Source organism: Populus euphratica, unplaced genomic scaffold (assembly GCF_000495115.2).
Source record: "Populus euphratica unplaced genomic scaffold, PopEup_1.0 scaffold869.1, whole genome shotgun sequence".
NCBI lineage: Eukaryota > Viridiplantae > Streptophyta > Magnoliopsida > Malpighiales > Salicaceae > Populus > Populus euphratica.
In genome coordinates this window covers 48,978-65,042 of record NW_011500723.1, presented here as the reverse complement: position 1 = coordinate 65,042, position 16,065 = coordinate 48,978, and the positions used below count along the sequence as shown (strand labels likewise).

Here is a 16,065-nt window from a genome sequence, read left to right as displayed (position 1 = left end):
ATCTCATTTACAATTGGACATGATAATTATTGAGCAAGAAAGTGAATGGTGATGAAAGAAATATTGTCTCATTTACAATTGGACATGATAATTATTTAGCAAGAAAGTGATTGGTGATGAAAGAAATATTGGAGACTTTGTCTATATATTAAAATAATATTTTTTTATTTTTTAAAATTTATATTTAATATAAATACATTAAAACAATTTCAAAATATTAAAAAATAATTTTAATTTGTTTTTTAAATTTTAAACCACCTATGTCTCAAACTTTAATTTGTTTTTTAAATTTTAAACCACCAATGTTTTACCCGCACTCTCAAATGACGGACCCAAGGAAGGGAGAAGAGAGTGAGTGCACGTGTAGAGGATGTTAAATTATTGATATCTTGAAGAATAAAAAGAAGAGAAAGGAGAGTTTGGGAAGCCAGCCATCATCACCAGCTTGGCCTTGAATCTAACCACTGCCCCTCCATTCCCCACCAGTTCTTCCACTTTCTATTTGTTTATTTTTAGTTTTTGTGGTGTTGGATCTCTAAAAACGCCGCTGTACTAGGAAGCACAGCACGGCCATCTTTGACTTTTTGCGTGCAAAGGGATCTCCGTCACTTCACTTGGATCAAACCCACTTGACTTCCAAGCTACTTTCACACTTGTTCTTCCTAATTTTTTATAGGACGCTGATCCAGAGCTAGTTTATTTTTACATTTCAAGAAATAAATTTTATTATTATTTTTTGTTTTAAATTAATTTCTTTATTGTTTTTAGATAGTAATATCAAAAATATTTTTTTTAAATAAAAGAGATTTTAAAAATCATTCGATAAGTAGCACTCGAATCTCCCCAAATCTTTATAGTGGCGGTGAAGACTTCAACTTCAGGATCACAAATACGGGATATGGACAAGCTTAGATATTTACATGCTTTCTTTTCAAAGTTAGGTTGGTCCTGTCTGAATATGATATAGATCTTGAATCTCAGAAGTCTTCCTAAGACATAACCAAACATTACAGTCACCTCCACTGCCTGTCAGCTTTTAATATTTAATTCTTTTCACTCCGAAAAGATACTTTGGAGATAACTTTCATACCAATGGCGACTGGATTGTCCTTCCAAATATCTTTGATGATATAAATCTCTTCCATTGGGATTTCTTGTTTTCCCCATCTGTTCTGGGGTCGAGCTGCAAAGACTTGCTTGAACGATGTCCTATGCAAGTAAAAAATGTGGTTTGGGCCATGGATTTTGTGCATATTCTTTTGTGTAGCCTTATCTGATTTCTAGTTACATCCAATAATACATGAATTATAGGCTCAATTTGGGAGTATATGGAGATATCTTTGCCAAGCTGAAATGGGCCTCAAGACCCCACAAGCTTGGACCAAGCTGGCCCAATAACATAAACTATATAAAATATATATTTATACTTGGCCCAAACTTATAAGCTAAAAGTCCAAGACAATTTCAGACTAACTGAAGGAAACAAGAGCAAAGAAGATCTAAAGAGGAGTTGGGAATGTTTGACTGGATCCACTTAGCTCAATTTAAAAAAGTTGGTATTGGACTGAAACAACATCAGAAGCTAACTTCACCCTATAGCCTATGAAAGCCACAAACTACTGATGGAGGCTTAGCTTGATTAGCACAAACCGGTGTGCTTTATACATTACAAAGATAAAAGTAATACTCTCGTTTTGCTATCCATTCCAATAATTATAAATTTCCCCTGCAATAATAAAACCTTTTAGCTATATATCAAAAGTAGTTCAGCCTTTTTACTATGATGCAAGTGTTTTTTTCAAATTATACAGGAACAAATCAGTTTTTTTCCTTTCTTTTACACGCAAAAAAAAAAATTAAGTACACTTAGAATAAAAATAATAATTAAACTTGCATCAAAGAGACTTTTAATCTTTTAAATTTTTTTAGAACAATAAAATAATTTACTTACCCTTGAAGCCAAGATCCACTAAACTATTTTCCATGGTTTTTTTTATCCTTTCATTCTTTTTTTTTTGTTATCATAAAGTTGATTTTAAATAAATTTTTTATTTTAATAAATATTTTAAAAAAATCTATTGTCAGCAAGTAAGTAGCCCCTATCCTTTTAGTAGCATAACCACTGTTTGGTAATAATAAGTCACCTTCTACAATAATATTTGAATTGTTTCGGTAGTTTTTCCATTACGCAGTAAATCATGTGACCAACAAACCTCTAATTTGGTGCCCGTAATTCTTTTTTTTTTCTTTTTCTTCTTTTCTTTTTTTTTCTTTAATTTATGCATCTAACCCTTCAGAATTTCAAACCAACCCTTCAATTTGTTTTTCATTCAAATTCGATCACTATTTTTTTATTACTATTTATTTCATTTAGTAAAATTTATAGAATTATATTTTTTTTAATTTCATCTATTTTTAATTTTTTTTATCTTTTAAATTTGGTTCATATTCTTTTGATTGTTATTTGTTTTATCTAAGGTAATTTCTTAAATTGATTTTCTTAAAATCTCATCCTCCTTGAGTTTTTTTTTTTCTTACTAATTGATCCTCATCCTTTTTATTTTCCTTTAAATTGATATTTTTGTTTTTTAATTTCAATCATTTCCCATTAAATTGAGGTAGGGTTGGGTTTTCTACCAAAAAAAAAAAGAGGAAGGGTTAACCTAGTGTTAACTAGTTAAAAAGTCGAGTTGCCATATGAAACAGTCAAAGCCCATTGATTTTTTTTCTTTTTGATTTTCTTTGTCTCAAGATGAAGCCATTTTTACTCTTTTTTTTATATGTAAAATAAAAAAGATTTTTGGTTTACCCGATTTAACTAGGGTCGACTCACTTGACTCATGACCCAAGACTTATCTAATCGACCTTTAGGTCAAGTTTAAAAACTATAAGTTTTTTTACTAATTTTGAAAATAATTCGGGTTATCTTTAGTCTTTTTATTTGTTATTCTTTACTAATTTTTTTTGCTAATTTTTAAAATTTATATTTTTTATTATATATTTCAACATTGAATTGGTTGTGAATTAAATCTTTTAATCTAGCCCGAGTCTTGGATTATTGGGTTGCAAGTTTAAAGAGATTAGCATAAGTTTAGAAAGTTTGCTAGCCCGAGTCTTGGATTATTGGGTTGCAAGTTTAAAGAGATTAGCATAAGTTTAGGAAGTTTGTACGAGTTTTTTTTTTTTTATCTTTTCTTCTTGTTTTTAGACTCATATTTTTAGTTTCATCCTTTGATATTTATGCAATTAGAGATTGGGCTCCATCTTTTTTATTTAGTTTTATAGAATTTTTCACTTATTTAAAAAATAATCTAATTTATCTTGAGTTTTTCTATTTTTTTTAAAAAAATCAAGTTAAATTAGATTTTGATTATTTAAATATAAGTATGAAGTACTCACTTCATAATATTTTGTTTGGCTTATTTTCCAAGTTATTGCTCTGATGATGCATGCGACCTCTTTAATTTCCATGTCATTGTTCAGTTTTTCATAGTAATGTTAAAACTATTTTGGTAAGTTATTTCTAATGGTGGAATGGTTTTCATGGTGAAGCGATGATGAATATCAAAAGAGCTCCCTTTTTTTTTTCCCCTTATTCTAAATATAATATTGACATCTCATTTTTTATATGTAATTATTATCATGTTTTTTGTTCTTTCTATTTACTTTTGATATTTTTTCTTGATCATATTATTAAATTAAGCAAGTTTATTGAACTTAATCAAGTCAATAACTGAGATTTTTTTTTATTTTTTTAAATTAAAATATTAACATCATTAAAATATTTTTAAAAAATATTGGCATCGCTAAAATATTAGATAAAGTTTTTAGTTAAATTAAATATGATATTAATCCAATAAAAATTAATTTACTCATATCAAATCTTTTTGATAAAAATTAGTTGTTCCGGTGGTTCTTGAGAACCCAAACTACTTATAATTAGTTTTTGGATTAGGTGTGATAATCATGATTGAAAAAAAAAATTTCAGTTTGGATTCATCTGTCTATCGCCGAATTGTTTATCTCCTCGTGTTATTTCACAAAGTGTGAAAAAATGCTTTTTTTAATCCGTTATTCTTCCAAATAACCTCAACGGTTTCGCATAATTAACATTCATTACATTACATAAATGTCTTATTAACACTGATTGCCACAGTTAATCATTTCTAAAACACCAAAATTCTTCGAGGGTTGGCAGGCACATCGATTGATGAGCTGGCCTGCCTGACCTAAACCATTGAGGAATGTCAAGCATCTGGGCCCACTAGATGAGCTGGTCCCACTTCTTTTTCCACGGTTGGGATAATCCAACTGGCCACGAGACAGTGACATGAGGATCTTAGGTGTGTCCAACACCGCATCATCCAACGGTCTCTTTTTCATCATCTTTCTCTTCTTTCTTTGCAGACTGTTGTAGGGTCACAGGCACTCCCACAACGCATAAAAAAGAACACAAAATGCCTGCACATCCGGCGATGATTTCTAACTGTTGGAAGGGTAAACTACACTTTCATCCCTGTGAATTTATCCATGTACCCTTGCTGGTTAACATGGTTTAGAGCATGTTTGAAATCCCTGTGAATTTATCCATGTACCCTTGCGGTTGGTTAACATGATTTAGAGCATGTTTGAGAGTGTGATTTTTTAAAATAATTTTTATTTAAAAATATATTAAAATAATATTTTTAAACAAAACACACATTAAGCTAGAAAATGAATGAGGGTGAAGTAAGAGACTGAGTTGACTTATCTTCTTCGCCTTGTTTCATGTCTTTTTAGCAGTAAGCCATGGCGATGAAAATGAGGGCTCTCTGTTGAATGAGCTTTTTTCACTAGCTTAATGTGTGTTTTGTTTGACCAGACAATTTTGAATATTTTTAGGCTTTCAAATGTTGATCCTTTTGAGATATCATCCATGTGTATAAATCTGATACGAATAATGGAGAGCTTTTCAAATTATTTGAACGGTTAGGAGCAACATCAAAACTTATGTAGAACTAGATTGAAAACCATCAAACTATGGGCATGGAGATGAAATATTTGTAAATTTTTAGGGACTGAAATGTTGCTTACCCTACAACGAAAGAAACGCCCGTTACAAATGGGGCAGAGAAGAAGGGGTCTAAGATCCGAGAAAATTAAGAACAAATGGATAGTTATGGGTCCACACACACACACACAGAATCATAGACTTCAAGCTGGCCTTGTAGTTTGCACAGCTTGTTACCCAGCCCCCTCCCCCACACTCCACTCTTTATAACTCCCCACCTCACCCCCCTAACCCCTCACAACACCCTCAAGGCACGAACATTTCAAGAATTCAAGAGTCATAGCCCTCTCCCTCTCCTTGTATATCTCTAAAAGTTCTTGTTTTGTCATCAAGAATGGCAGAGGTGGTGCAAAAAATGAGTCAAGAACAAGATGTTGTGGTGGTAACTGATGTTCCACAAGCTGAGAAAACAGCTCCAGTGCCACCAACAATGCCAGTTGTGCTGGAGAAAGAGCCACCAGTGCCAGTCCCTGAGACTGAAGAGGAGTCAATGAAGCCAAAGCAGGTTGAGGAGGGTGCTGTAGAGACTCAGGTGTTGAAACCTAGTGGAGGTGATGATGAAAAGATGCCTCAGTTGGTTTCTTTTAAGGAGGAAAGTACTAAAGTTGCTGATCTTCTTGATTCTGAGAAGAAAGCACTTCAAGAATTTAAGCAGCTTGTTCAAGAAGCACTTAACAAGCATGAATTTAGTGCTTTGACTACACCACCAGCATCAGCTAAAAAAGAGGAGAAGAAAGAAGATGTAGTGGTGGTAGCCGAGGAGGAGAAAAAGCCAGCCCAAGAAGAAGAAACATCAGCAGTAACAGAAGACAAGGAAAAAGTAGAGACTGAAGCTGCAGCAGAAAAAGAAGAGAAGAATGAAGTGGTGGAAAGTGAGGTTCTTGATGATCAAGGAAAGGTGGCTACTGCTGTTGCTAGTGATACTACTGCTGGTACTTCTGTGGATGATGATGGTGCTAAGACGGTGGAAGCCATTGAAGAGACCATCGTAGCTGTCTCCTCTTCAGTGGCCTCACAAGAGGAGACTCCAGCTCAGGCTACGAAAGAGCCCGAGGGAGAGACAAAGGCTGCCTCATCATTGGATGAGGAAGCTAAAGAAGTTAAATCTGAGACCGTGGAAGTGACACCAGAAGAAGTATCAATCTGGGGAATATCACTTCTTGCTGATGACAGAAGCGATGTGATTCTCTTGAAATTTCTCAGAGCCAGAGATTTCAAGGTGAAAGATGCATTCACCATGCTCAAGAGCACAATTCGCTGGAGAAAGGAGTTTGGCATTGATGAATTGCTTGAACAAGATTTAGGCTTTGATGATTTGGGGAAGGTCGTATTCATGCATGGTCTTGATAATGAGGGACACCCAGTGTGCTATAATGTCTATGGAGAATTCCAAAACAAGGAGCTTTACAAGAATTCATTTTCTGATGAGGAGAAGAGGCAGAGATTCTTAAGGTGGAGGATTCAAGTCCTGGAAAAAAGTATCAGGACATTGGATTTCAGTCCCGGTGGAATTTCCACAATTGTTCAGGTTAATGACTTGAAAAACTCTCCTGGACCAGCTAAGAGAGAGCTTAGACAAGCTACGAGACAGGCACTTCAATTGCTCCAAGACAACTATCCAGAATTTGTGGCCAAACAGGTATCTTTGTTTGTTTCAAGTCATGTTTATTCTTTGTTAGATAATAACTAAATTCATAATGTTTGATTCTTTGGTGTCTACTCTGCAGATCTTCATCAATGTTCCCTGGTGGTACCTAACAGTAAATAGAATGATAAGTCCATTTTTAACCCAGAGGACCAGAAGCAAGTTTGTCTTTGTTGGTCCTTCCAAATCTGCCGAAACCCTTATGAGGTTTGTAGTTTGTACTAAAAGATTTCAAATTTGCTACAGAAAATGTCGTCGCTTTCTGACATGCATTTTTGTACCAATTGGGCTGTGAGTTAAAAAATTTCTTTTTACCACCAAGCAGGTACATAGCCGCTGAGCAAATACCAGTGAAGTACGGAGGACTAAGCAAAGATGGTGAATTTGGCTCAGCTGATGCTGTTACTGAGATTACCGTGAAGCCAGCAGCAAAGCACACTGTAGAATTCCCAGTTACTGAGGTGGGTTTTGCCTTTTCTCTTTTGACTGGAAGTAACATGTACAGAGTCGGTCTCTTTTCCCTTTTGAAGAATCCAAGAAAAAGAACATGTGACTTTTCTAACATGCAGCACCTAGAATGGTGTTTCCTTGACCAGGGAATCTTTCCTTGGATACTCTGAAGTCTGAACTATACAGTGATATAATCTAGGGTTTTAACATTGATGAACACTAGCATTGTCTTTCCTTGGATACTCTGTAGTCTGAACTATATATACAGTGGTATAATCTACGGTTTTAACATTGATGAACACTGGCATTGTCATTTTAAACCTTGCTTAATGTTAATCTAATTGATTTGCAGACATGCCTTTTAACATGGGAAGTGAGAGTTGCGGGATGGGATGTGAGCTATGGTGCAGAATTTGTACCAAGTGCTGAAGATAGCTACACTGTGATCATCCAAAAGGCTAGAAAGGTTGCCGCAACTGAAGAACCTGTGGTTTGCAACAGCTTCAAAATTGGTGAACCTGGTAAAGTTGTTCTCACCATTGACAATTCCACATCCAAGAAGAAGAAGAAGCTTCTCTATCGCTTGAAAACCAAGCCTGCTTCTTCTGATTAATTAAGGGACTATACATAGTGAAACAACAATTGAATATTTTGCTTACATTCTTGCTGCTGCCAATTTTATCAACGTGATCATATCACAGCTTGAAGGTGTTCTGAGGGTCTTGATCATGGAGAAGATAAAGAAGTCTTGAAGATGTTTAATTATATGTTTATTTATAATTGAATTTTGTTTTGGTGTGGAATGGATTAAGGATGTTGTGCAATTGAAGGCTAGAAGCATGTGTGGGGGATAGGGAAGAAGCTCCATTACAAGTGCCAAGAATTTTCTTTGTAAATTCTTTATGGCTTTCTTTCTCTTTCCCTGTAAGTATCTTTTGGACATATTATGATATTAATGAAGACGGTATCTTTCCTATAAACTCTTCAGTTGGGATCTTCTACTAGAATCTCAAACGATGTAATTTCTTAATAAAATATACAATTTGGATGGGATTCATGTTATGGACTTAGATAGTTATACCGCGCTATGTTGTGTGTTTATTATTTATTTTCGTTGCAAAAAATAATAATGAGATGATATGTGTTTTTTTCAAAAGAAAAAAACTCAATATTATGATAACTAAATTTATAACCCAAAATATAATACCAGAGTAACTTAATAAAAGTAACTGAATAAATAAAAATACTAATTTTTAAAAAAAATTAAAAAACAAAATTCATTTAAGTATTATCTCAAGATGCAATTGATAAATTTAATTTAATAAAATACTAAAATGGGCCAGCTATTTTTTTCATTGAAAAAAATCAAAACTATACGAGCCTCGTAAACATGAATTAAGCTCTCAAACATATAACCTATTAAATTTTTTACCTGAATTCAACTAATAAGCTCTATGTTTAAAAATTTAAATGATGAGAGATGAAATCAATTAATTTACTTAAATTCAAAAATAAAATTCTTTCAGAAAGTCTAAATTTAACAAAAATAAAAAAACTACAAGCAATGTGACTTTTGTTATTTTAAAATTGACTAAAAAACTTATAAAAAGTGAATATAAAATCATAAGATGGTAAAGGATGAAAAAAATTAAAAAGAAAAAAAATCATGAAAACCCATGTTCATATCTACTTCATAAAACCATAGTTAATCTCTTAAACATGTGAATCATTAAATTCTAGACGTGGATTCAACTAATAAGCTAAGTAACTGTCTAAATAAATATTGAAGGATGAAATGATAAAAAAAATCAATATAAAAAAATATTAGAAGGTAAAAAAAAAATACAATAATAAAAAAGATTAGATTTGACAAGAAAAAAAAAATGATGAAATTGCTCAAAAAAATTGCAAAAACCATCTAAAAAAATAGCGATAAATATAACATGAACCAAATTTGATAGTTGAAAATATCTATTGGGGGTAAAATAAAAAAAATCTTAATTTAATAAATTATTCCTAAAAAATTGCAATAAAAAGATTAATGATGAATTTGAAAAAAGCCCTTAATTCCATAAATTACTTTAAATTTTAAAAATTATAATGAAGAGAATAAATATGAAATCTTAAGTATAACAAACCTTAGGGGTTGGTTTGATTTTTTTTAAGACCAACATGAAAATTAAGCAGGAGAAAGAAAAAAGAAATAAAAAAAATAAAAGGCTACATGCGTCATTCCAACCACCTTCGAGTTAGATGACTACTTATTCATTGAGGGAACATTGAGATGCTTGACCATCCTACACTTGAGATAACCCTATGTAAAGAAAAGTGGAAAAAACGACAATGCTCAAGGGTTAATAATTTAATAAAAAATAATAAAATCAAATTAAAAAATAATTTAAAAAAACCAAGTCAACCTCTGTTAACTCAACTAACTTGAGAATCAAAATATGAGATAGAGATAACTCTATAAAAATAAAAAGCTAAACAAATCACAAAGTTCAAAGCCCAATAAATAAATGTCAAATGATACAAATAAAATAAAAATTCTAAAAAGAATTAAAAAAATATTGAATTTAAACCATGCAAATCATTGAAATTGTTGAACTGGATCATGAGAGTGAGACAACCTTGTAAAAAGCATAAATAATTATAAAGTAAAATTCTCAATTACAAAAAACTAAAAAAAAAATGATGACTAATTTTTGCACCAAAAATAATTGAAAGAAATTAATTAGGGATCAATTAAAAACAAAATAAATGAAGAAAAGGATAAAAAAAGAGTAATGAAAAATATGAGGATCAAAATTAAAAAAATGAATTAAAATTCTAAAAGAAAAAATTGAAAAATTACAATAAATGCAAATGATAAAAAAATATCAATCAGAAAACCAAGGAGTATATTTGATACCAAAAATAAATTAAATAACATGTAGAGAGGGATAAAGTTGAAAAAAAAAAACTTTAAAAGACATTAATATCAAAGCAAATAAATATTAAAAGAATAAAGATTAGAATCAAAACAAATATAAAATGAAAGATACTACTAAATTTTTAAAGACTTGACACAACCTCCAAGGCATAAAAAAGAGAAATAAAAGGCAAAAATTCTCATTGTTGTTAAATTGCCACTTGACTTGCCAAATGTGCCACCCAAACATTTACACCATAAATTTATTACTATTTTAACAAGATAAATTAGTAAAAAAATACTAAAGAGCATACCATTTTAGGAAGAAACAACCATGATGCAAATATAAAAATACCTTTGGAAGTCATTCATAAAATAAAAAAAAATTTAAAGATTAACTATGTAATTTTACTGCACAAAAAAATTATAAAGACAAATAAATCCCTCGGTCATTTATGTAAGAAGCCCAGGTACAAGGGTTATTTTGTTATGCAAAGAAAAGGATGAAACAAACCCTTAACAAAATACTTTTTTTTTTTTTCATATTTCAAGGGAAATTTGTTTTTACTGTACAATAAAATTAAATGATAAATTCACCCCTTATCAATTCTTCGTAATTGACATTTGAATCCTCTTGAAAATACGATTTAACCTTCCATTTCAAGGCAATTATTAAAAGCAATAAAGAGCAAAACTGTCATTATATGGTTTAAATCCACAATAAATGTCTTCACATACTACAGGAAAAGGGATGAGCTCTTTCAGTGTTCTATTTTTTTTTTTTTAATGAGAAGGCTTAATCAAGAATCTCTAAAACTCAGAGACAAAATTGTTTGAAGAAAAGATTTAGATTATCTATCAACATAATTGAGGGATCATTTTTTGAGATGAGGCCTCCAATATCTTTATGATAATAAAATAAAATAAAATCAGTTGACTGTAGCTTCCTGGTTCATGTATCTGTCTTGGTCTCATCTCTCATGGCCGGTTGAGAATCTATTAATTATTAAAAAAAAAAACCTTATATTCCAAGGGTTTCTGATTGGTTTATCAGTTCTTCCAGCACTTCCATGACCTTTTTTTCCATGTTTACTTTCTATCACGTTTGAAGGAAATAGCAGGATGATCATGCTTTTCTTGAATTAAGATAATACGATGTCGGTTGAGAATCTATTAATTATTAAAAAAAAAAACCTTATATTCCAAGGGTTTCTGATTGGTTTATCAGTTCTTCCAGCACTTCCATGACCTTTTTTTCCATGTTTACTTTCTATCACGTTTGAAGGAAATAGCAGGATGATCATGCTTGTCTTGAATTAAGATAATACGATGCTTGGAGACAACTAAGGCGATGGACCCATGCAATGATCTTTCTTCGTTGTTGGCACCAATTCTCAATTATGTCAGCCAACCGGAAACCCTTTGATTTTGATTCCATTTTCTGCTTTATGTATCAATTTCCACGTGTTAATCTGCTTTTGTCCCTTTCTGGGCACGAAGAACTAAAATTAGGAAATAATTTATCTTTGGAGGTGGATCATCATTAACATCAACAATCATGCATCCTTTTCGTACATATGGAAATTTCATGTCATCATGCCGACGAGTGGGGAGAAACATTACAATACCTGTAAAACCATATATATATATGCTATTTCTGTCAGAAACAAAACATTACATCCTATAATAAATGTTATTAAATTTAGTATGATGAAGTGAATTGATTTAAAACATAAATAACCTAATAAAATGACTTGAGATGTGGTAAGAATCTAGTTTGATTTTTTTTTTTAAATAACATTTTAATTTATATAGGTTAACTAGCACCCACCCGAAACCGTAACACGGCCGGGTTTTATATCTGGAACTGTTTAGTTTTGCTGCTGTTGCTTGTAAAAAAAAGAAATGGCAAAAGATCATATCCCTGTCCTGGCAAAGCGAAAGCAAGAGGCTAAAGCAGGTATTGAAAATTAATGTGGTCGGGCTAAGAAAGGGCAAAAAAAAAAAAAAAAAAAAATGAAGGGACAAAGGCAATGAAGATGCATATTTTCAGTTGTCATTATTTTGCCTGATCAGGAGGGTCCAGCAAGTGCAAATTGTGAACAGCCCATGTGCTTGCTAGGTTCTCCTGCTTCAATTTTTTGTCCGCCCTTATCCATGGATAGCAATGGGTGCAGGGAGCCACACGGCATTGTTTTCAAAAGTGTAGAAAGTAGCCATGCCATGCCATGCCAGCTTCAGGCTAAGCAAATCTTATCTATTTATCACCCTGCTGTTCAATATATGCTTCTCAAGAGAAACAGAAGTTTGTGCTTCATAGATCACACCAAAGACTGGATGTTCTCCAATCTGCTACATATCTAGACTGTAGCTGACCCATGCAAGATTTTTATCATGATCAACATATATAGTCAGCCCCCCCCTCTCTTTCAGCTTTCAAATTTATCCATTTTAAATGAGTCCCGCAAGAACATATATCTATATAATATATACTTTAAATATTTGTTAGTAATTTTTTTTTTCATTTAAAAAATTCTGGCTCGGATTTATTGAATGGAGCTAACGAAGAGAACATATAATATCAAATTACATCAAAGCAGAGATGAAGAATGAAAAAACATAAACTAGTAGTTGAAATATAAACAACTGCTACCTTCCCCACCCCTCTGATCAAATCCATTTCAGAAAACGTGATTTATCTTCAATCTTGCTGTGTATACTGTACAAGGAGCAATGTATAATTTTAACGAGCCACGTACTCATGGTTTGCAATACAATCTTAAAACTACTGCTGCATAAATTAAAAGAAACGATGAAGATGTTAAGAAGATATTTCTTCAAGTGAAGCAAGGCAGGCCAAAGAAGGCCTACGTCCACGCAAAGACTCGGCCCCAAGTCCCCATGATGCATTATATCTCAGCCCCAAGTTCCTTTCTTGACAACTCTTCTATCCTCTCAATTTTATTCCTCGTATTAAACTTTTACAGGTGTTGGTTACTGGGTTGGAAGTATTCTCTTCATAACAAATGAATCTTATCAAGTAATTAGAGTAGTTATTAAAAAAAATAATTATCTAATTATATATAAAAGAATATATTTTTTATAAAAAGATTAAGGTTTTTATTTATTGAATAATTATTCTTTCTTTCTCTTCTCTCGTATTAGACACTTTACATTAACTTGGCAAAATTTATAAAAATATTTATACTGTGAAATATTATTTTAGTTCTAATAATTAAAGTGATACTGAAATAATTGATTTAGAAATAAAAAAATAATTCTTACAAGTAAGTTTTTAATTAAAGTGATACTGAAATAATTGATTTAAAAATAAAAAAAATGAATTCTTACAAGTAAGTTTTCCTTTTCGATCTATATTGATATCAAAATCATGATTTTTCTTTAATATTTTTTATACAGAACATCTATTATTATCTATTATTATGTAAATGTTAAATGTAAATTTTGTATTAGAATAATATTTTTATAGCCTTGAATTTATAAAATTTTAAAAAGTAATTTAATTATAATTTTATCTATGTTAATTAGACAATACCTTCTGCAAAACATTTTGCATGCTATTTGTATAATTGCTATGTGTAAAAAAAAAAAACCAATTTCATGTAAACTACAATTTTTATTTGACTGGCCCAAATGTATTCACTGGATGCCAATAATAGTATATTGCTATTACATTCGACAATTTAAATAAAAAAAAAACACATTAGCTACGTGAATTGATAATGAGAAAGGAAATTGGAATTTGCCCATTTCCATTTCTCTTCCCAATGGACTACAATACCTGTAGTCAATTGAAAACTACCATTTGGTAGTTGAGAAAAATAATTGCCTTTTAATTGTTGAGAGAATAGTTAAAAAAAACATGACCACACATTGTAACTGTCATTTGACAGTTGTAAACAAAAATAAAAGAACATATCTTTTAATATGTAACTGCCATTTGATAGTTAAATAATAATAATAATAATAATAATAAGACAATTAATATTAATTTATTGTTAATATACATTGTTTAATTGTGGTGTCAATTTATTTAATGTTAAAATATTTTGTATAATATTTATGTGTCTTTTGGAATATTTTGTTGTAGTGGATAGGAAACAAAAAATTTATCATTTATGGGTTATGTGCCTTTAATCATATTCACAAAATTCAAGAGCATATTGATTATATGTATCATTGGATGGGTAAATTGGCTATGAGTGGTGTTTACAAATTCTACATGAAATATCAAATATTAATCATTCTCAATTCTCTGCTTGAGGAATAGATGCTAGTGCGACTATTATTGAAATATAGGCTGAAATCCTTAGATTCTAACAATCTAGTTGATGAAATACTGCTTGAGAGGGAATGTTAGTATGCCAAATAGGGTATACGACGCACTGAAAGAAGCGCAGGTCGTTTGGATACCACTGCTAAATTCATTCCATGGTTTGAGCATGATAAACTTGGAGGAGATGAATTTGATGAAATGGATGACATAATTGGAGACCTTACTTAGATGCCTAAAATATAAAATAATTCTAAAATTTATTATTTTAAACATTGTATATTTTTATAAAAGATGATTGGTTGTTTAATTATGAACCAAATATTTTATTTAATTTAACTTTAATTACATTATATGCATACACACATACACACACACAACTCATTATATGTACACACACACACACACACACACACAACTTGATTAATGGGAGTTGTTAATTGAAACTAATAACTATAATTTTGCACTTATTTAAATTTTCAATAATAATTAGACCTTACAAATAGACATTGATTAAGCGTTTAACATTCTTTTCATTTCTATTGTATGTGTTAGATTATTATTTGTTTAATTTAGAATAGAGTGGCAAAATATGTTAATTAAATTGTACTAGATGCTAATATTTGTAATTGCCGTCAATAACACTTAATATGGCTATATATAAGAGTATTATTGCTGATTTGAACCATGAAGACAAGCTAGGTGAAAAGAATTACGATGTTTAGCGTCGTAAGATTGAGTATCTCTTGGAAGAGCAAGAAATGCTGGAAACAAGCACAAAATTGATGGCTAAACCTAAGCAAGGAAACATTGCTCAGCACAAGCTTGATATGGTAGCATATCAAACCTATAAATGCAAGGATCATGTAGCTCGTATTTTGATGTTGAGCAACATGAGAAATGATATAATGTTGTGTTTTGAAAGACATCGTTCAACTTAATCTATTTGGGAGGCCATAAAGATTCAATATGGAGGAACCTCTACTACTAGACTTCGTCAGTTAACCCTAAAATTCAATGGTTATAAGAAGTGCCAAAATCAAACAATAAGGGAGTATCTTATAGTCATGTCTAACATGATTAGTGAATTAAAGGGTACCATGTCTAACATGATTAGTGAATTAAGGGGTACCGGGCATGAGATGATTGATAAACAACAAGTCCAAGTAGTTATCCGCTCTTTGCGAAGTAATTGGGAACACATGCGTATTAACCTTATCCATAATGACAACATCAAGACTTTTGACAATGTTGCTCATCATGTCGAGCTTGAAGAAGATCGACTTCACATTAAGAAGCCTATAAATAAGGCTTTTATATCTGAGACAAAGATATGTGGAGCATATAGCTTTAAATATAAAAAGGGTAAGGTTAAGGGTCCAAAATATAACAAGAGAGGAATATAAACAAGTAGTAGTGAATATAAGCATAAGCGTGAGAAACGTGGCAGTAAGAAAGGCAAGAATATGAATTATTTTAATTGTGGTAAACCTGGTCACTTTACTCGTGATTGCACTAAGCCAAAGGTAATGTTTAACCACAATCATCCCTCTAACTTATACGATACCAGTTGTTTAATGCTTGGTGAATCCGTTCCTTTTTTGGACTATAGACTCAGGAGCAATCGACCATATAGCAAGGGATCAAATAACCTTTGTGGAATTTTATTGAATTCCAAAGGGAAGTATATACATATACATGGAGAATAATGCTTC

The 16,065-nt window shown here is 31.4% G+C and overlaps 1 protein-coding gene across 1 annotated transcript; it reads left to right on the top strand.

The window, feature by feature from the left end:
* The first annotated feature begins 5,129 nt into the window (after positions 1-5,129).
* Positions 5,130-8,125, top strand: LOC105116135 (patellin-3-like). Its single transcript, XM_011013342.1, has 4 exons — positions 5,130-6,689; positions 6,778-6,902; positions 7,021-7,156; positions 7,498-8,125. Exons 1-4 carry the CDS (start codon positions 5,385-5,387, stop codon positions 7,756-7,758), a joined length of 1,827 nt encoding a protein of 608 aa, XP_011011644.1. The 5' UTR covers positions 5,130-5,384; the 3' UTR covers positions 7,759-8,125.
* Positions 8,126-16,065: the final 7,940 nt, after the last annotated feature.